This window comes from Panthera leo, chromosome B3, assembly GCF_018350215.1.
Source record: "Panthera leo isolate Ple1 chromosome B3, P.leo_Ple1_pat1.1, whole genome shotgun sequence".
Lineage (NCBI taxonomy): Eukaryota > Metazoa > Chordata > Mammalia > Carnivora > Felidae > Panthera > Panthera leo.
The window spans coordinates 145,597,552-145,617,386 of NC_056684.1; the positions used below are offsets into that span (position 1 = coordinate 145,597,552).

Sequence of the window (19,835 nt, forward strand, 5' to 3'; positions counted from 1 at the left end):
AGTGCCCGGCCCCTGGTTTCGGCTCAGGTCATGATCCCGCGGATCATGAGATCGAGCCCCGCGTCGGGCTCTGTGCCAACAGCACGGAGCCTGCCTGGGATTCTCTCTCTTTCTCTGCCCCTTCCCTGCTGATTCTCTCCCTCTCTCTCTCTCTCAAAATAAATAAATAAACTTAAAAAAAAGATGTGGTGTGCATTCACAGAGGCAACAGAATACGACTCAGCCATGAAAAAGAAGGAAATCCCACCACCGGTGACCTTGGCTGGGCCTTGCGGGCATCCCATGACCCTAGAGGAGTCAGGGAAAGACAAACACCGGAGGGTCGATCCCTTGGGTGGGGTCTGAGAACACCGGGCTCACAAAAACAGAGAACAGCCCCGGTTGCTGGGGGGTGGGGGTGGGGGGAGCAGCCCCCGTGGGGGGCCATGGGCCACACTTACAGTCGCCAGGCAGATGGGTCCTGGGATGTGGCGGGCAGCACGGCGAGCACGGCCGCTAAGAGAGTGGGTGTCAGCTCTCTTCCCAGCAAAGCACTGACCGCGTGCGGTGGGGGGTGACCCGACCCGCTGGTCACTTTCCAGCGTCTGGAAATATCAATCGTGTTCACCCCGGAAGCTAATACAACGTCATGTGTCAGTTATATTCTCAATAAGAGGGGGAGGGGACATGACAAAACTAAGAAACGAGAGAAGAAAGAAAGAGCCTTGTGATGCCACGGCCGAGCCGGAAAGCTCCTCCCAGAAAGGTCCGCGAAGCCGACGCAGAGGGAGGGGCACCGAGGTCTGCTTGGGTCAAGCCACTGAGGAGCTGGACGTGTGGCCCCAGAGTGTCAGCCCTGGGCTGCTTGCTGGGAGCAGGGCCGAGCGTTTTCCTAGCACAGATTTCGCGTCCCTAGCGGGGGACCCGCGGCTGCAGTCCCCGCAGCCATCCCTGCCCCCTCTGGCTCGCAGGGGGGAGAAAAGGGGAGGAGGAGGGGCGCGGGAGGATGGGTTTGGGATGGTGTCAGGAGGTGGGCTGGCAGGAGGCCGGGAGGGCCGGAGGGTGGAGACCCCGAGAGGCTATCGGTGCCCTCAGGACGGAGCCTGCGGAGAGCCCCCGCCCCTCCCCACTCGAGGACACAGCAGGCGAGCCAGGACACCCTCGCAAGGACACCCTATCTGCTGGCGCCTCGACCTTGCGCTCCCAGCCCCCAGAGCTGTGAGGAGCAGCTGTGTGCTGTTTACCAGCCCCCGGGTCCTCACTGTCTTGTTATGGCAGCCTGAACAGACTAAGACAAACCAGAACTATGACCCGTTACCATCAAGGAATCGCTGCTCTTGTGAGGGGTGGCGCTCGTGTGGCGATCCTGTAGGGAATCTATTCGTTTCAGTCTTGATACATAAGTGGAAGTGCCCTGTGGGACTTCTGGGACGTCCCTCATGCCCCTAGGACGCGGAGGTGATGGCTGAACTCCAGCAGCCTTTGTGGAGCCACGAGGCTGTGGTCACCGCTAGGGAGTGGGAGCTGAGAGCTAGAGGGACCTGGCTCCCAGTGGCCGTGGAGCCCACCCCGTCTCCCGGCCACCAGCCCCTAAACCTGGTTAGTGGGAGAGAGAAGGGGACAATCAGGCCTCCTCGGGTCTCTGTGGCCGGCAGCAAGCCTGACGGATACCCAAGCCTGTGACTAGAGAGTGCCTCCCCCGGGAGGGGCAGATTTTCTCTGGAGGTGAAAGTTCGCAGGCCCCCACCCCACCCCCCCACCCCCGGCTGGCTCACCCAGCTCCAGATGTCTGCGGGAGGTGCAGAGGGAGGTACTCAGGACAAAGAGGAAGTGGCCAGAAGGGGAAGCAGCAGCTACAGAGAGGAGGCAGGTGGGCCGGGCTGGCGGCCGCCAGAACCCGCCCGCCCTCACAGAGCTGGGGGCCTGCAGTCTGCCGCTGGAGCAGGATGCACGCCAAGGCAGGAGCCCCAGGGGTAAGTGCCAGCCGCGCCACGGCCGGGCGGGAGAGCCAGGCGGAGGGCCCTGGAGGCAGGCTGCCAGCAGCCCTGGGCCCGGGGGTCTCCAGGCCTCCCCGCTTCCCCCTCCGGCCTGTGCAGCCGGGAGCAGCAGGGCCTCGGGGCGTCCCGGCCAGCGGACGGCACGCCCTCTCCCCTGCCTGGGCCGGGCAGCCTCGTCCCACGCTCTGCGCCCTGCAGGGCAGGAAGTCCACGCCTCCAGCCATGACCTCTGACACCTGCAGGGTCCCAGGGCTGCCTGCCGCGGGGCCGGGGGTGCTTGGAGCTGCCCCGCAGGGTCTCCCCGCCCACCGTGCTAGCGCGTCACCCTCTGCCCAGCCCTGGTCGCCGGCGCTGCGGTGGCCCAGGGCCGCCCTGCGTGGCCGGCCTCCCGGTGTTGTTCCCAGTGGCCGAGAGGAGATGATGTGCTCTGGGCATCAGTGGCCGGGGTGGGGGGTGGGGCGGTGCCTGCGACAGCTCCAAGTCCGGATGGGGGCCCTAGGGCTCTGAGCTGCCCTCTGCCTGGGACGCCTGGGGGACAGGCCCTTTTCCGTGTGGTGCATCCGGGGAGGGTGTGCAGGGATGTCCCTGGGGCCGCCTTGGCCCCGTCCCCAGCCCGGACTTCACACCGACTGCCTCTCCTGAGAGTGAAGGCCTGGTCGCGGACCCGGATCCCCCAGGTTGGGGGGGGGGGGGCGGTAGGGGCAGCCCCTGAGCTCAGCTCGGCCAGGTGGAGGGGGCACCTCGACGCCCCGAGCTCCCCTCCGGGGGACTCTGGCAGGCGGTGCTGTCAGACCTCCCTGGCTCTGCCTGAGGCCTTGTTCTGGCTTCTGGGGGTCCCCGCCGCCCCCTCACGTTCCGGCTCAGGGCAGACACGCCTCGTGCGGCCCACCGCTCCCCACACTGAGGCAGGCCAGCGTACCCCGTGGGGGGCGGCCTTAGAGCGAACCCCAGGCTGGAGTCGGAGGCCGAGCCGGTTCCTCTGGTCCCACCCACAGAGGCCGTGCGGCCACGTAAAGGTCTGTAAGGGGGGCCCGGCTGAAAGCAGAAGTGACTCCGGGACTCGACACACATGTGGCTGAAAGAAGGAACCGAGATTCAGACACCGACACCCCCCCCCCCCCCCCGAGAGGGAAACTGAGAGGGGAAAACAGCCCGAGGGCCGGGTCCCGGGCGCAGACGGACACACGCACGCACACGCACACACACGCACACGCACACACGCCTGCTCTCCAGCCTCCGCACAGAGACCACCACCTGAAGGCCAGGCCGCCCAGGGGGAGGGCAGTGGGGCGCCGCCTTGGGCGGGACGGGGAGGCCTCTGTGGGGGCCCCAGCTGCCCGGGCACCGCGGGGCCGTTCCAGGCGGGGCTGGAGCTCCCGGTGACGCCACAGCCCATGGGACAGAGGCCAGTGCGGTGGAACTGGGGGCCCAGGGGAGGGGGCCCTGAAGCCCGGCCGCGCCCCGGGCCAGACCAGCAGGGGCTCTGCACCTGCTTGCCTCCCTGTCTCCGGGGGGCCTGGGGGACAGCATGGGGTCACAGAGTGCGCCCCAGGCCCCCCGGCCCCCTGGCCCAGTGGGCTTGGGCCCTGCTCGGTGCCAACCTCGCCAACCCCTTGCCTGTTGGGCCCCACCCCGCCGCAGGCCTGGTCCTCTCGGGGGCCCCGGAGGGGCCACGTCAGCCCACGCCATCTGGGGACCCCACAGTGATGCCCTTCTCCCCTTCAGGTTCCGGGAGCGCTGGCTGTGCTGTGGCTCGGTGCCATGACCCTGGCCTACCTCCTGTGGCAAGGGCACCTGTCCCCCACCTGGGGCCAGCTGCACCCCGAGGAAGGGCCCACCAGGCCCCGGGGCCACGGCTCCAGCCCCGCCCAGGAGCCCCTGCCAGGGGGGGCCTGGCAGCAGCAGAAGGACGCCTGCCGGTGAGTGGGCTTCTCGGCTCCCCACCCCGCCCCCCGCCCCCGCCCCCTGCCCCGGGGTGGCGCCCCTGCTCCCACCTGCCCGCGCTTCCTGCGTGCGCGTAGCCCAGCCCACACACTCACCACCTCCGGTCCAGCCCTTCCCCGGGGCCATCTTGGGCCGCCTCCAAGGGCCTCCGCACCGGTAGGCGGCCCAGACCCAAAGCCCTGCTCAGGCCCACAGCCCTCCAGCGGCTCAGGTCTGCCCGGCCCAGTCTGGTGGCACCCCCTGCACGCACCCTCGGCCTGGGCGGGGCCCCACGTTGGCAGCGGCCCCTCCGGCTCGGCCGGCCGGCGGGGACGGAGGTAGACGGAGGGGACGCTGGCCCCTGTGCCCCTCCTGCAGGCTTGTCCTTGTGGAAAGCATCCCGCAGGACCTGCCCTCCACGGCCGGCAGCCCGTCTGCCCAGCCCCTCGCCCAGGCCTGGTCACAGCTGCTGGACGCCGCCCAAGAGAGCATCCACGTGGCCTCCTTCTACTGGTCCCTCACGGGGCCTGACATCGGGGTCAACGACTCGTCTTCCCGGCCGGTACGACCGGGCCCGGCCCGCCCCCTCCGGGCACGTGTCTCTGGCTCTGAGCCGTGGGTGTGCAGGGCGGGCTCCTGGGGAAAGGTCTGGGTCCCTCCGGCTCGGCAGGGGTCACCCTCACGGCCGGCCTGGCCCCGCAGGGAGAGGCCCTTCTGAGCAAGCTGCAGCAGCGGCTGGCCAGGAACGTCTCCCTGGCCGTGGCCACCAGCAGCCCGTCGCTGGCCAGGAAGTCCACTGACCTGCAGGTGCTGGCAGCCCAAGGTAGGCGGCCGCCCGGCCTGGGCCTCTGAGCCCCGGCGTGAGTGCGGCACCCCGGGACAAGGGGAGAGGCCGGGAAAGGCCGCCCCTGCTCCCCTCGGTCGCTAGGAGGGCGGGCGGCCAGGGCCGGGGGGTCATTTTCCGCAGGGCGGAGCGCAGGGTGGGGCTGGGGCTCGGGCGGGCAGCTCAGCCAGGGAGCAAGCGGCCGTGGGCGCAATCCGTGCAAACCTGGGCTCCGGACTTGGGCTGCCCGGAGGGATCCCGGGCCGGTCAACGCCTCCATTTCCCCACCTGTAAAGTGGGGGCGCTGATGGCATCGGCTGAGGACCGATGTGAGGGTCCACACGTCGACCCGACGTACAGGGCTGAGAGCCAGCCTCGCCACAGCACCCCCAACTCTCGGCCAGGTGCCCAGGTGCGGTACGTGCCCCTGCGGAAGCTCACCGGCGGCGTCTTGCATTCCAAATTCTGGGTCGTGGACGCACGGCACATCTACTTGGGCAGTGCCAACATGGACTGGCGCTCCCTGACACAGGTGGGTCCGGAGCCCAGCGCGGGGAGACACCCGGAGCTTGTCCGCCGCCCACACTCCCGGGGGCTCGGCCTGACGTCCCCTGCAGCTCACCATCAAGCGGGGCCCTGCGGGGAGTCGCCAGAGCCGGGTCAGTAAGGCAGGGGCCCCGGCGGCCGCTGACACACTGAGCGACACCACGGCGCCCCGGGGGAGGCCGTGCCAGTCACTTACACGGACACCTGCGGACCACGTCGAAACCCAGTGCAAGGGCGGGGGTGGCAAGGACAGCTGCGTCTGTGGCCGGACCGCGACACAAAGGACGATTTTACGCATTTCCTGGTTTTTTTGCGAGACGCGTGTGTCGCTGTGATTACTAGAACCCAGTGCGCGAGAAGAGCCGGGAGCCCTGGGCACCCCCACCTCATCGCCTCCCCCGAGCACGCTGTCCGTCGTGGCTCCTGTGGGTGACGCTGCCTGGACCCGCTGCCAGTGGGGGGGGGGGGGCTGCGCTCTGCCTGGGGGGCCACACGCGCGCACACGCGCACCCCGGGGCCGCCTCCCGCAGCCGCTGCCCTGTCCCTGCAGGTGAAGGAGCTCGGCGTCATCATCTACAACTGCAGCCACCTGGCCCGGGACCTGGAGAAGACCTTCCAGACCTACTGGGTGCTGGGGGCACCGAAGGCCGTCCTCCCCAGAGCCTGGCCTCGGAACCTCTCGTCCCACATCAACCGCTTCCAGCCCCTCCGGGACAGCTTTGAGGGGGTGCCCACCACTGCCTACTTCTCGGTGAGAGGGGCTGAGGAGCCGGCCAGACCCCCAGGGAGGTCTGGGGCAGGTCCTCGGGGCACCGGTCTGGGAGGCCGGGGAGGGGAGGGACCCAGCTGTAGGGGAGGATGCCAGTCATCACCGTCCATGGGAGACAGGCAGCCTGGGAGGTGGCAGGGCACCCTGGGGTCCTGGGAGCGGGGGGGGGGGGGGGGGGGGGGGGGGGGGGGGGGGCTCCAAGCACACTGCTGGGTCGGCTCGAGGGGCCTCGTCTTGGGACCAGGGAGGGTGGGGGAGGAGGAGACCCAGCATGGAGCCCCGGAAGGCCTGCACGGGTGGGGGGGGCGGGGCCCTGACAGACACACGCCTCCCGGGCGCAGGGGGCTGCTTTGTTCCAGGAAGTCGGGCCGAGCTGGGCCTGGGGGGTGGGGGGGTGCGGGGGGAGGCCCGCCGGCTTCCAGGCTCTCCCGCCAAGACTGGGGGCCGCCCCGAGTCTCCCCCCCCCTCTCCAGGCAGCACCTCTCGGTTTCCCCCAGGTTCCCAAACGCTGGGGCGGGGCGGGGGGTGGGGCGCACGCTAGGGTCACAGGTCCAGAAAGCAAACGGCTCGGCTCGGGCCGGGCCGGCTGTGCCCTCAGGGACCCCCTCCCCGAACAGGCATCGCCTCCTCCGCTCTGCCCGCACGGCCGCACCGGGGACCTGGAGGCGCTGCTGGCGGTGATGGGGGGCGCCCGGGAGTTCATCTACGCCTCGGTGATGGAGTACTTCCCCACGACGCGCTTCAGCCGCCCTGCCAGGTGGGTCCGGGTGGGAGCCCGGCGGCCCTGCAGGGTGGAGGCCCCTCCGCTGCCGTTCCCCGTCCCGCGGGGGCCCCTGCCCGCCCGCGGCTGGCAGGCAGGGACCCCGCAGGCCCGAGACCCCGACCCTCCCTCCCCCAGGTACTGGCCGGTGCTGGACACCGCGCTGCGGACAGCGGCCTTCAACAGGGGCGTGCGCGTGCGTCTGCTGGTCAGCTGCTGGCTGCACACAGACCCCAGGATGTTCCCCGGCCTGCGGTCCCTGCAGGCTCTCAGCGACCCCGAGGCCGGCGTCTCCGTGGACGTGGTGGGCACCCACTCCCTGCGCGGGACGGGACGCGGGGGGCGGGGCGGCCCCGCCCCTTCCTGACCCGCCCCCTCTCCGTTCCCCAAAGAAAGTCTTCATTGTGCCCGTGAGGAACCACTCCAACATCCCGTTCAGCAGGGTGAACCACAGCAAGTTCATGGTCACAGAGAAGGCGGCCTACATAGGTGAGCAGCGAGGGCGGTGGGCGGTGGGCTCGGGCCTGGGCGTCCCCGGGCCCTCGAGCCTTTCCGGGTGCCAACTGTACGGGACGCGGGGGCCACATAAACCCACAGAAGGGGGCCGTGGCCCTCGAGCGTGGCCGGGCCGGGGTGCCGAAGGCGACACTGCCCTTCTGTCCAGCGGGGGCCCCTCAGGGCCGAGGGCTAGGGTGCCCGGCGGGGCTCCGAGGCCCAGGCGGCCAGCCCCGCTGCGACCCGGCCCCACGGGCAGGTGGCGAGTCCTGAGCACAGGGTTGTCAGAGCCCTGAGTCCGGACCCCCGTCCCAGGAGGCTGTGGGTGGAGCCTCACACACGAGGGGCCCTTGCCCCGCCCCGAGCCGCACCTGAGGGGACGCCAGCGGCCGTGCACACCTGTCCCCGAAGCTGTGGCTGAGCCACACACCTGGGCCAGGCGGCAGAGTCCCTGTGCGAGCCCGGTCGTCAGGGACTCTTCCCCACCCCACCCCCCACAGGCACCTCCAACTGGTCGGAAGATTACTTCAGCAGCACCTCAGGGGCAGGCCTGGTGGTCAGCCAGAGGGCCTCCCGCGCTCGGCCGGGGGTGCCCACCGTGCAGGAGCAGTTACGGCACCTGTTCGAACGGGACTGGGATTCCCCCTACGCCGTGGGCCTGGACGGACAAGCCCAGGGTCAGGACTGCGCTTGGCAGGGTTGAGGTCCAGCCACACCCGATTCCCCGGCCCCATGGCTCCCGGTGGCCTGTCCCCACCCTCACAAGCCCCGCTCAGGCCCAGGACTTCCCAACCCCTGGCAGGTGCAAACTGTTTGCCAGCCCTCAGCTCTCTGAACCATCCCCTCTTAAACCTCACCTCCTGTAGAGAGCCCTCCAGGATGCTCCCCCCTGATCTGAGAGCCATAGTCCCCACCCACAAGGGGGGGTTGCTTCAGAAGCCCCCTGCACCTCCCTGCCTCTCTGTGTGAGTCCCACATGGGCTGCATCCCCTCCCGCTGGCCCCAGGTCGGAGTTCAGCACCCCCGACCCCGTGAGGGTCCACACAGCTGCCGGGTGAAGCTGCTGTCTGCCCGTGTGCCATGAGAGCCGCTGACTCTCGCTGCTGTCCGGTCCCTGCCCGCAGGAACCAGGGGACGGGGCAGGGGCAGGTGCCGGGACAGGGGGACCCAGGACTGTGAGGGCGGGTCTCAGAGAGGCGAGGTGGGCGCCTGGGCCCATGGGGTGGTCCTGGTGCGTAGGGGGTCCAGGACTCCGGGCAGCGTCCAGAGAACCTGGTTTTGAGCAGGGGGCGGGGGCAGGGTGGGGACTCGGGTACACGCGTGCTGGAGCCCCCTGTCCTGAGAGCTGCCCTGCAGAGGCGGAGGCCGACACTGCAGACGCAGGGTCTGAATCCCGTCGGACACCTCCCTCAGCTCCCGGCCTCCTGCCGGACCGGAGGCCTGTCTCTGGCACCCCAGCCTCCGTCACCTCCTGGCTTCTGGCCAAGGCTTTGGAGCCCACCTGGCCCGTGGAGACCCTGTGGCCGCCCTAGGCTGGCGCTCGGGGCTGGCTCAGTGGCCAAGGGACACTGGACGCCGAGGGACCTAAGGGAGTGGATACAAGATCCTCCTCTCCCCACATCTTGGGGCTCCTCCTCCCTGCCTCACCCGGTCCCCTCTGCCCCGGAGAGAGCCGGACGGGCTGGGGTGGGGCACCTTACCCATCCGCATCCTCATCGGTGAAGAGGGTCCCCCAACCCAGCCCGCCTCCCCGCCCAGCCCTGCACGCGTCCGGAGGGGGTGTCTGGGGGCCACGTGGCCCTGCAAGGCGTCCAGGGCCTCTGGGAGCTGGTCTGCGTGTGGGCCGCACTTGACCCAGCCAAGCCCCAGCGGCTGCCCAGCCTCCCACCCCGGGCTCACGTGCCGCACGGCAGCTCCCCTCCGGAGCAGACGCCATCCGAGACCCGCTCTGCTCTCCAAGGCTGCCGGTGTGGGTTTGCCCTCTGCTTCCTGTGTGTCTCAGAGCGCGTGGCCTGTCCCCAGGCTCTGTGCCCCAGGCCACGCTGGGATGACGGGTCCAGTGGCCCGGTGGCCATCAGCCAGTGGAAGTGGTGGCCACACCTCGGTGGCAGGCTTGAAGGCCTGCTCCAAAGCAGACCCCACGGGAGACCCAGTTTGACGATCCTCAAGAGACGCCCCGGGGGGCCTTGATGCGGCTGCTTCCGGGGGGGGGGGGGTGGACACACCCTAAAATGGTCCCCACACCCCTGCCTCCCGGACCCACACCCGCGTGTGATCCCTTCCGCTTGGGGGTGCGGAACCCCTGCCTTCGCCTGTAGCCAATAGAGTGTGCGGCGGTGACCGTGCGACACAAGCTTGTGCCGGCGTCTTGCTGGGAGTCTGTTCCTTGCGGGCGTGAAGGAGCAAACCGCGAGGCCGAGGCCCGGGCGGCAGGGCGCTGACGGTGCCCCGGGCACACGGAGCTGCCCCACTGAACGGTGCGAGCCACGAGAGCCCAGCCCCGGCTCGCAGCCTGTGGGACCCTGAGCAGAGGACCCAGCTGAGCTGTGCTCGGATCCCTGACCCACAGGGAGGGACCGGGAGGTCTTAAATGCACATTGTCTTTGGCTGCCGGTCTGTGGGAGCACGGGGACGCAGCCTGGGTGGGTCCATGCAGCATCGAGGCCCCGTCGGGAGACTCTGCGGCCCCTCCGGCCTCCGGCGCCAGGGCCCCGGGGCCTCGGGTCTTGACCCCAGCTTCAGGGGAGGCGAGACCCCCCCCCCCCACCTCCGCCGTGGAGTCAGGCAGACCCCCACGGCGGGGTCCCCAGGAGGGCCGCGCTCACCGTGTCTGCAGGACGGAGAGGAGAGGGAGGCTGCCGGCGTCTGGACCGTGGGATGGCCTCACTGGACTTTTGGGACAAAGACCCCACCGACCTCCTTCTCCGTCCTCATTCATGAACTGCCCAGAGGCCTCGTGCCCACTTGCCAGAGGATTTCACATCCCCTGACTTGGGTGGCTCACCCAGCCCGCCACAGGGAAAGGCCCATGTGCGCAGGGGCGAGGGGGAGCGCTCCAGCCCTGCTCCTCCCTGCCAGGGCGGCACCGCGTGGGGGCTCCCAGCCCAGCTCTTCGCTGCTGCACCCTCCCCTCAGCCCGAGAGCAGCCCTTCCCCTCGGGGGGCGAGGTGGCGGGTCTCCGGGAGCCAGCAGGGGCAAGGAGGGAGGGGAGAGCGGGCAGGTGCCCTGGGCCCAGGACGAACGCTGCGGGCCGCGGGGTGGGGGGTGGGGGGTGGAGAGCTGACACGGGGGTGGGGGACCCTGGAGCCTCACTGCTGCCCCCCCATGTGTTCCCCGTGGCTGCTGGGAAGGAGGTGAAGGAAGGCCTCCCAGACGGCCTGTCACAGCCAACTGCCCTGCTCTGCCCCTGTCCTTCCCGCCGAGCAGTGGCAGCGTGGCCACACTGAGCTCCCGGCCTGCGCCTCCTTCCTTTCGGTCTCTCACAGCCGCTGACTCGAGAAGGATCTGACGGACACGCGGGTAAGCGAAGGTCTGCTCTAAGATCCCCCCCTGAACTCTCTCCTACGGCAACTCGGCCCAGACTGGTTCTGGGCGTGCGTGGGGAGCCCGAGCGGAACACAAGACCTCGCAGCCAGTGCTGTGGGTGCATCCTGTCCTTTATTGCCCATCTGGGGACAGCCAGGGAGCTTCCGCGGGGGGGGGGGGGGGGGGGGGGCTGGGGGCTTGGTGGCAGCGTGTGCGCGAAGGGGCTCGGGGACCGCGCGGGGCCGTGCAGGCACGGACGGGTGCCCCCTCGGCTGGCTCACCCGCCCGCAGCCACCTCCCTCTGCCCCGCGTGCGTGTGTCGCGTGTCGTCCCCAAGCTCGCCTGGGTGAGGCCGGGAGTGAGCTCGTGACAGGCAAGCAGGCAGGGGGCTTCCTGGAAGGCGCCAGACTCCACCTGAGACGGGGCGGGACCAGACAGGGGCTACAGGACAGCGAAACTACTACACCCTCCGCGGCCCCGCCGCCCCGGGGGTCCCCACAGGGCTCCCGCCCTGGAGGGCCACGTCCGTCCGGGCACCGCCGCCCTGCGCCTCAGTCCCGTGGGCCGCGGGACGGGAGCCCCGTGCGCGGCGGGGCCTCTGCGTCGGGATTTCGTTTGGGCACCCGTCCTCCGGGGAAGGGTCTCCCCTGCCCGGCCCTCATTCGCTGCCGGGCCTGGGCGCCGGGGGCCGGCTGGCGGCTCCGTCCCCCTCTAGCAGGATCAGCTCAGTTCTCGCCGCGGAGGCCACCATCGCCCCGGAGCCCGCGGCCTCCGCCGACCCCCCCTCTTCCTGCTCCTCGGGGGAGAAGCTTTCTCGGGCGTCAAAGAAGGTGCCTGCCTCTTCCTGGAGGTGCTGCTCGGCCGGACCCGCCTCCGCCTCCGCCTCCGCCTCCGCGCTCTGGCCTTTCTGGGTGGGAGACGAGGAGAAGCCCAACCTGGGCAATCGAAACCAGCCCGCTCTCTCCTGCGGGTGCGGCGGCCGCGCCTCGGGCTGCGTCTGGACCGGAGCGGGTCTCGGGGCTTCGGCCTGGGGGTCAGCGCTGGCCTCGGCGACAGAGGAGGAAAACCCGATGCTGGGGAGCCAAAACCGGAACAGGCCGGAGGACCTTTTACCTTCTGCTTTTGCTCTGGGGGCCCCGTCCTCCTCGGCCAGGGCAGCCGCCGCCTCCCGGCCCTCTTCCGGCGGGAACTCGAGAATTTCCGCGGGCTCCTCGTCAGAACAGCTGTCTGCACGCCCATGGCCAGAGCGCAGGTCAGAAGAGCAGGCTGGCATTCCCGGCACGTCTCCATCGGGAGAGAGAATTTCAAAGGGCTCTCCGGTGTCGGGCTGTGGGTCTCCAGAAACAGGTCCTGCTCCTGGGGCTGGCTCCTGAAGGCGCCCTCTTGGCCCAGGGTCCGCAGTCGCCGCGTGTACCTGCGACCCAGCGGTGGGCTCAGGGACCCTCCCCTTTAGTAAGGAGAACCCATAGGAAGGCGTTTGGGCCTCTGACGCAGGGACCTCTGACTCCCGCACGATCCGGGCAGGAAAAACCTCGGGCTCCGAGAGCTCTGTGTACACGGCTGTCACCGTGCTTTGTACGGTGACCTGCCTGCTCTCGGCCTCCGCGCTCTGAATGTGCACCCTGACCTTACAGATGGGGGCGGCTTCTGAGGGGACGGCCTCGGGCGCCTTCAGGACGCCGGCGTCCCGGGCGCCGGGGCTTTGCCCGAGCAGGGCAGTGTCAGGATGGCTCTGTGGGGACGGCAGCTCTCCGACACGGGGCACGAAAACGTCAGCCTCCGCACTGGGGGCTGGGAAGCTGAACCTCGGAACCTTTAACTTGGGGAACTGGACGGTGAGCACAGAGTCCTCCCAGACCTGACCCACGTTGACCACAGAAACCTGGGACGGCACGTCGGTACTGGAGGCCCTCAGTCTGAGGGGGCCTTCGGGCTGGGGAGGCGGCTCCTCGGCGCCCCCGGCCGGGCCCTGCGCTGCTGCTGTCCCAGCAAGGGGGCGCTGGCCTGCTTCTCCTGGAGGCCCACGGGGCTCTGCAAGTGTCCCGCACACCCGGAGGGGCAGGGAGCCTGCGCCTGGCCGGACCCTGACCTCGGGAGCGGACGTGCCGGCAGCAGGGGCCTGAAGGTCTAGACTCCTCTGCGGAACATCTGTGTGAGAAGCCTCGATGCCAGTGGCTCCCACGTCGGCACCGGCCTCCAGGGGCCGCGGGCACTCAGTCGTCTCCTCCTCGGACTCAGGAACAGGGACACCCTGACTCCGGACTGTGGTCGGTGCCTGTCCCTCCCCTGGCGCACTGGTGGCAGGCGCGGGCCCCTGAGCCCCCAGCCCTGCAGACCCAGGCCTCTCCTTGGAGGGGCGCCTGAAGCTGGGCAGACGCAGCGCGGGCATTCTAAACCAGCTCTCCCTGGGGCCGGCCGGGGTGACTCCCGCTGGCGCCTCCCGCGCTGGGCTCCCCTCCGTGGGGGAGGCGGCATCTGGGGTTGTCCGGGACGGCTGCAGGGGGACCTCTGTTGAGGAGGCCATCACCTCCCCACAAAGCTGGCTTTGCGAGCTGTCCCCAGGACCGTGCTCTCTGCTGCTGTCTCCAAGGGACGGGCCACGGGTGGACAGGCTCGCCTCCGGCGGGGCCTCGGCGGGTCTGAGCGCATCTTCGACGAAGCCGGCACCGGGAGCGTGGGCCTGTGCGGGGCGGAGGGTCACGTCCGCTCCTTCTGGGGGCCCAGCTGCTGCACCTGCACCCCCGCCCCCGCCACTTCCGCCGGCCCCTCCTGTGGAAGCCGTCATTGTGGGAGGTGAGACCTTCAGTAGGGCGAGGGCGGGTGCTCTGACCACCCCCTTCTCTCCCTCCTGCCCAAGACTCACATCCTCACCTGCTGCTGCTGGTGGCAGGGAAACCCCCGGTGGCAGGGCGGGTCCAGGGGCTGCTTTGGACTCCGCCCCCTTTTTTGGGGACCAGCGGAAAGAGGGAAGCTTGACTCTTGGTGCTCTCACAGGACCGCCCCTGCCCTCAGGCTCCGCGTCTCCGCCTGGGGCTTCCCCTCGAGCCACTGCTGATGTCCCCGCGGTGCCCACATGTCCCTCTGCCACCGTGGACACAGAGACACCTGCAGACGGCAACTGACTGCCTGCCAAGGGGAACCCCGTGGCTTCCCTGGCCGAGGAGTGAGGTCCCCACTCAGGGAGGGGAGGGGACAGGGCGGGGACACCCTCTGCAGCTCCGGGCTCTGCCATGCCAGCTGCTGACTGGGGGGATGACAGTTGGAACTTTGGCCGATGAAATTTAGGAAAAGTCACGCGGCCATAAGATTCAGGAAATACGGTGTGCACTGGGCCACTGTGGCCGTCAGGCTGGGACAGCAGAATATTCTCGCTGGATGGGGAGTCCACGGCACCGGCCACGCTGGGCAACTGAGACTCCGCCTGGGACCCAGACAGGCCTACACAGGGCAGCTCGGGGGAGGCGGGGTCACGGGGGATGGTCACCTGGTACTTTGTAAGTGTGACGTCCTCACCCGGAATGAGGCTAGAGGAATCCCCACGGGGACCACTGAGCCAGCCGGGCCGGGACTCCGGCAGGGAAGTTTCAGAAGTACTGGACAGCCCCGGGGACCCGCCATGCCCAGACTCGCTCGGAGGCGAACGCATGGCAACATCTCCTCCAAAAGCTAAGAACACTTTAGGGGTTTTCCCAGGTGGAGAAAAGACTTTGGGGAGTTTAAAATGGGATTTTTTGCTTTTGCTTCGACCTCCATCTTTCCCAATTGAGAGACCTACGTCACCTTTGACTGGGACGGCATCCTCATCACGAGCACGTACGACGGGATCCATGGGGCCAGAAGAAGGACTGAGGTCAACATCTTTGGCAATTCCCTCAACAGGTGGAGAGACCAGAGAGGACTTACTACTGGGGTGACCAGAAGAAGAAATGTTGATTTTAGGAAACTTCAACTTGCTTCCTTTAGAAAACAATTCCAGGTTCCGAGAGGACATATCCACATCTGACTTAGTCCTGGGTGACTGGGCGTCCAACTCCACGCTGGGCAGGGTCACATCCATGTCGGGGGCGCTCAACTCCCCTTCGGCGGTCTTCAGGTCCACCTTGGGGCCCTTGATGTCCACCTGGGGCGCCTTAAAGTCCACTTTGGGCATCTTCACGCTGGGCATGTGCACCTTGGGCACGTGCCCTTTGAGTCCGGCTCCTGCTGAGGGTTCCTGAGGCTCCCCCTCGGGCATTTCGATCTCCGGGACCTCCTCGGCTACCATGGCGGTCTTGAGTTCTAGGTCGGCAGATGGCACCTCAACGGTCACATCACTGGACTTGACCTCAGCTTCCATGGAGGGCAGGGACACTTCCGCCTGGATCTTGGGCAGGGACACGTCCACCGCGGCCTCCAAGGACTTGCTTGGCGCTGAGGCACCGAAGGACGGCATCTTGAACTTGGGCATTTTGAACTTGCTGTCTCTAGCGGTCACCTCCTTGTCTCCCAGGGTAACGTCACCCTCCAACTTGGCGGTCAGTGCCTGGACATCCATCTCCACACTAGGCAGGGTCACATCCACGTCAGGGGCGCTTACCTCCACTTTGGGTCCCGTGATGTCCACCTTGGGCCCCTTGATGTCCACCTGGGGGGCTTTGATGTCCACTTTGGGCATCTTGATGCTGGGCATGTGCACCTTGGGCAGGTGCCCTTTGAACCCGGCTCCTGCTGAGGGCTCCTGGAACTCTCCCTCGGGCACCTGAACATCAGGGAGCTTCTGGCCCACCGTGGAAGTCTTGAGTTCTAGGTCAGCAGCTGGCAGCTCAACGGTCACATCACTGGTCTTGACCTCAGCTTCCATGGAAGGCAGGGACACTTCCGCCTGGATCTTAGGCACGGAAACGTCCACTGCGGCCTCCAAGGACTTGCTTGGGGCTGAGGCACCGAAGGATGGCATCTTGAACTTGGGCATTTTGAACTTGCTGTCTCTAGCGGTCACCTCCTTGTCTCCCAGGGTAACGTCACCCTCCAACTTGGCGGTGGGTGCCTGGACGTCCACCTCTGCGCTGGGCAGGGTCACATCCAGGTCGGGCGCACTCACCTCCCCTTTTGGGCCCTTCAGGTCTACCTTGGGCCCCTTGATGTCCACCTGGGGTGCCTTAAAGTCCACTTTGGGCATCTTGGTGCTGGGCATGTGCACCTTGGGCAGGTGCCCTTTGACTCCTGCTCCTGCCGAGGGTTCCTGGAGCTCCCCTTCAGGTATTTGACCTTCTGGAAGCTTCATGCCCACCACGGCAGTCTTGACCTCTAGGTCGGCAGATGGCAGCTCAACGGTCACATCACTGGACTTGACCTCAGCTTCCATGGGAGGCAGGGACACTTCCGCCTGGATCTTAGGCACGGAAACGTCCACTGCGGCCTCCAAGGACTTGCTTGGCGCTGAGGCACCGAAGGACGGCATCTTGAACTTGGGCATTTTGAACTTGCTGTCTCTAGCGGTCACCTCCTTTTCTCCCAGGGTAACGTCACCCTCTAACTTGGTGGTGAGTGTCTGGACGTCCATCTGCACACTGGGCAGGGTCACATCCACATCAGGGGCGCTCACCTCCCCTTTGGGTCCCTTGATGTCCACCTTGGGTCCTTTGATGTCCAACTTGGGTGCCTTGATGTCCACCTGGGGCGCCTTAAAGTCCACTTTGGGCATCTTCATGCCTGGCATTTGCACCTTGGGCAGGTGCCCTTTGACTCCAGCTCCTGCCGAGGGTTCCTGGAGCTCCCCTTCAGGTATTTGGCCTTCTGGAAGCTTCATACCCACCATGGCAGTCTTGACCTCTAGGTCGGCAGATGGCAGCTCAACGGTCACATCACTGGACTTGACCTCAGCTTCCATGGAGGGCAGGGACACTTCCGCCTGGATCTTGGGCAGGGACACGTCCACCGCGGCCTCCAAGGACTTGCTTGGCGCTGAGGCACCGAAGGACGGCATCTTGAACTTGGGCATTTTGAACTTGCTGTCTCTAGCGGTCACCTCCTTGTCTCCCAGGGTAACGTCACCCTCCAACTTGGCAGTGGGTGCCTGGACGTCCACCTCTGCGCTGGGCAGGGTCACATCCAGGTCGGGCGCACTCACCTCCCCTTTTGGGCCCTTCAGGTCTACCTTGGGCCCCTTGATGTCCACCTGGGGTGCCTTAAAGTCCACTTTGGGCATCTTGATGCTGGGCATGTGCACCTTGGGCAGGTGCCCTTTGACTCCGGCTCCTGCCGAGGGTTCCTGGAGCTCCCCTTCAGGTATTTGGCCTTCTGGAAGCTTCATGCCCACCACGGCAGTCTTGACCTCTAGGTCGGCAGATGGCAGCTCAACGGTCACATCACTGGACTTGACCTCAGCTTCCATGGAGGGCAGGGACACTTCCGCCTGGATCTTGGGCAGGGACACATCCACCGCAGCCTCCAAGGACTTGCTTGGCGTTGAGGCACCGAAAGATGGCATCTTGAACTTGGGCATTTTGAACTTGCTGTCTCTAGCGGTCACCTCCTTGTCTCCCAGGGTAACGTCACCCTCCAACTTGGCGGTGGGTGCCTGGACGTCTACGTCTGCACTGGGCAGGGTCACATCCACGTCGGGCACGCTCACCTCCCCTTTTGGGCCCTTCAGGTCCACCTTGGGCCCCTTGATGTCCACCTGGGGGGCCTTCATGTCCACCTTGGGCCCCTTGATGTCCACCTGGGGTGCCTTAAAGTCCACTTTGGGCATCTTCATGCTGGGTATGTGCACCTTGGGCAGGTGCCCTTTGACTCCTGCTCCTGTCGAGGGTTCCTGGAGCTCCCCTTCAGGTATTTGGCCTTCTGGAAGCTTCATGCCCACCATGGCAGTCTTGACCTCTAGGTCGGCAGATGGCAGCTCAACGGTCACATCACTGGACTTGACCTCAGCTTCCATGGAGGGCAGGGACACTTCCGCCCGGATCTTGGGCAAGGACACGTCCACCGCAGCCTCCAAGGACTTGCTTGGTGCCGAGGCACCGAAGGATGGCCTCTTGAACTTGGGCATTTTGAACTTGCTGTCTCTAGCGGTCACCTCCTTGTCTCCCAGGGTAACGTCACCCTCCAACTTGGCGGTGGGTGCCTGGACATCCATGTCCGCACTGGGCAGGGTCACATCCACGTCAGGGGCGCTCACCTTCCCTTTGGGTCCCTTGATGTCCACCTTGGGCCCCTTGATGTCCACCTGGGGGGCTTTGATGTCCACTTTGGGCATCTTGATGCTGGGCATGTGCACCTTGGGCAGGTGCCCTTTGAACCCGGCTCCTGCTGAGGGCTCCTGGAACTCTCCCTCGGGCACCTGAACATCAGGGAGCTTCTGGCCCATCGTGGAAGTCTTGAGTTCTAGGTCAGCAGCTGGCAGCTCAACGGTCACATCACTGGTCTTGACCTCAGCTTCCATGGGAGGCAGGGACACTTCCGCCTGGATCTTAGGCACGGAAACGTCCACTGCGGCCTCCAAGGACTTGCTTGGTGCTGATGCACCGAAAGATGGCCTCTTGAACTTGGGCATTTTGAACTTGCTGTCTCTAGCGGTCACCTCCTTGTCTCCCAGGGTAACGTCACCCTCCAACTTGGCGGTGGGTGCCTGGACGTCCACGTATGCACTGGGCAGGGTCACATCCACGTCGGGCACGCTCACCTCCACTTTTGGGCCCTTCAGGTCCACCTTGGGCCCCTTGATGTCCACCTGGGGGGCCTTCATGTCAACCTTGGGCCCCTTGATGTCCACCTGGGGTGCCTTAAAGTCCACTTTGGGCATCTTCATGCTGGGTATGTGCACCTTGGGCAGGTGCCCTTTGACTCCTGCTCCTACCGAGGGTTCCTGGAGCTCCCCTTCAGGTATTTGGCCTTCTGGAAGCTTCATGCCCACCATGGCAGTCTTGACCTCTAGGTCGGCAGATGGCAGCTCAACGGTCACATCACTGGACTTGACCTCAGCTTCCATGGAGGGCAGGGACACTTCCGCCTGGATCTTGGGCAGGGACACGTCCACCGCGGCCTCCAAGGGCTTGCTTGGCGCTGAGGCACCGAAGGACGGCATCTTGAACTTGGGCATTTTGAACTTGCTGTCTCTAGCTGTCACCTCCTTGTCTCCCAGGGTAACGTCACCCTCCAACTTGGCGGTGGATGCCTGGACGTCTACGTCTGCACTGGGCAGGGTCACATCCACGTCGGGCACGCTCACCTCCCCTTTTGGGCCCTTCAGGTCTACCTTGGGCCCCTTGATGTCCACCTGGGGGGCCTTCATGTCGAACTTGGGCCCCTTGATGTCCACCTGGGGTGCTTTAAAGTCCACTTTGGGCATCTTGATGCTGGGCATGTGCACCTTGGGCAGGTGCCCTTTGACTCTGGCTCCTGCCGAGGGTTCCTGGAGCTCCCCTTCAGGTATTTGGCCTTCTGGAAGCTTCATGCCCACCACGGCAGTCTTGACCTCTAGGTCGGCAGATGGCAGCTCAACGGTCACATCACTGGACTTGACCTCAGCTTCCATGGAGGGCAGGGACACTTCCGCCTGGATCTTGGGCAGGGACACGTCCACCGCGGCCTCCAAGGACTTGCTTGGTGCCGAGGCACCGAAGGATGGCATCTTGAACTTGGGCATTTTGAACTTGCTGTCTCTGGCAGTCACCTCCTTGTCTCCCAGGGTAACGTCACCCTCCAACTTGGCGGTGGGTGCCTGGACATCCATGTCCACACTGGGCAGGGTCACATCCACATCAGGGGCGCTCACCTCCCCTTTGGGTCCCTTGATGTCCACCTTGGGCCCCTTGATGTCCACCTGGGGGGCTTTGATGTCCACTTTGGGCATCTTGATGCTGGGCATGTGCACCTTGGGCAGGTGCCCTTTGAACCCGGCTCCTGCTGAGGGCTCCTGGAACTCTCCCTCGGGCACCTGAACATCAGGGAGCTTCTGGCCCATCGTGGAAGTCTTGAGTTCTAGGTCAGCAGCTGGCAGCTCAACGGTCACATCACTGGTCTTGACCTCAGCTTCCA

At 66.6% G+C, this 19,835-nt stretch overlaps 2 protein-coding genes across 3 annotated transcripts in view; one reads left to right on the plus strand and one right to left on the minus strand.

Moving 5' to 3' along the window:
• Positions 1–1,835: 1,835 nt before the first annotated feature.
• PLD4 (phospholipase D family member 4) lies at positions 1,836–10,030 on the plus strand. The gene is made up of 10 exons (XM_042944462.1): positions 1,836–1,952; positions 3,702–3,895; positions 4,278–4,461; positions 4,602–4,722; positions 5,127–5,254; positions 5,819–6,019; positions 6,655–6,794; positions 6,936–7,101; positions 7,190–7,286; positions 7,793–10,030. The coding sequence occupies exons 1-10, from the start codon at positions 1,926–1,928 to the stop codon at positions 7,993–7,995; spliced, it is 1,461 nt and encodes a 486-aa protein (XP_042800396.1). The 5' UTR covers positions 1,836–1,925; the 3' UTR covers positions 7,996–10,030.
• Positions 10,031–11,015: 985 nt separating this feature from the next.
• Positions 11,016–19,835, minus strand: part of AHNAK2 (AHNAK nucleoprotein 2) — a 26,587-nt gene continuing 17,767 nt past the window's right edge. For both annotated transcript variants that reach the window (XM_042944463.1, XM_042944464.1), the window contains one exon: positions 11,016–19,835. In XM_042944463.1, the coding sequence (XP_042800397.1) occupies positions 11,476–19,835 (8,360 nt within the window). In that variant the 3' untranslated portion in view covers positions 11,016–11,475.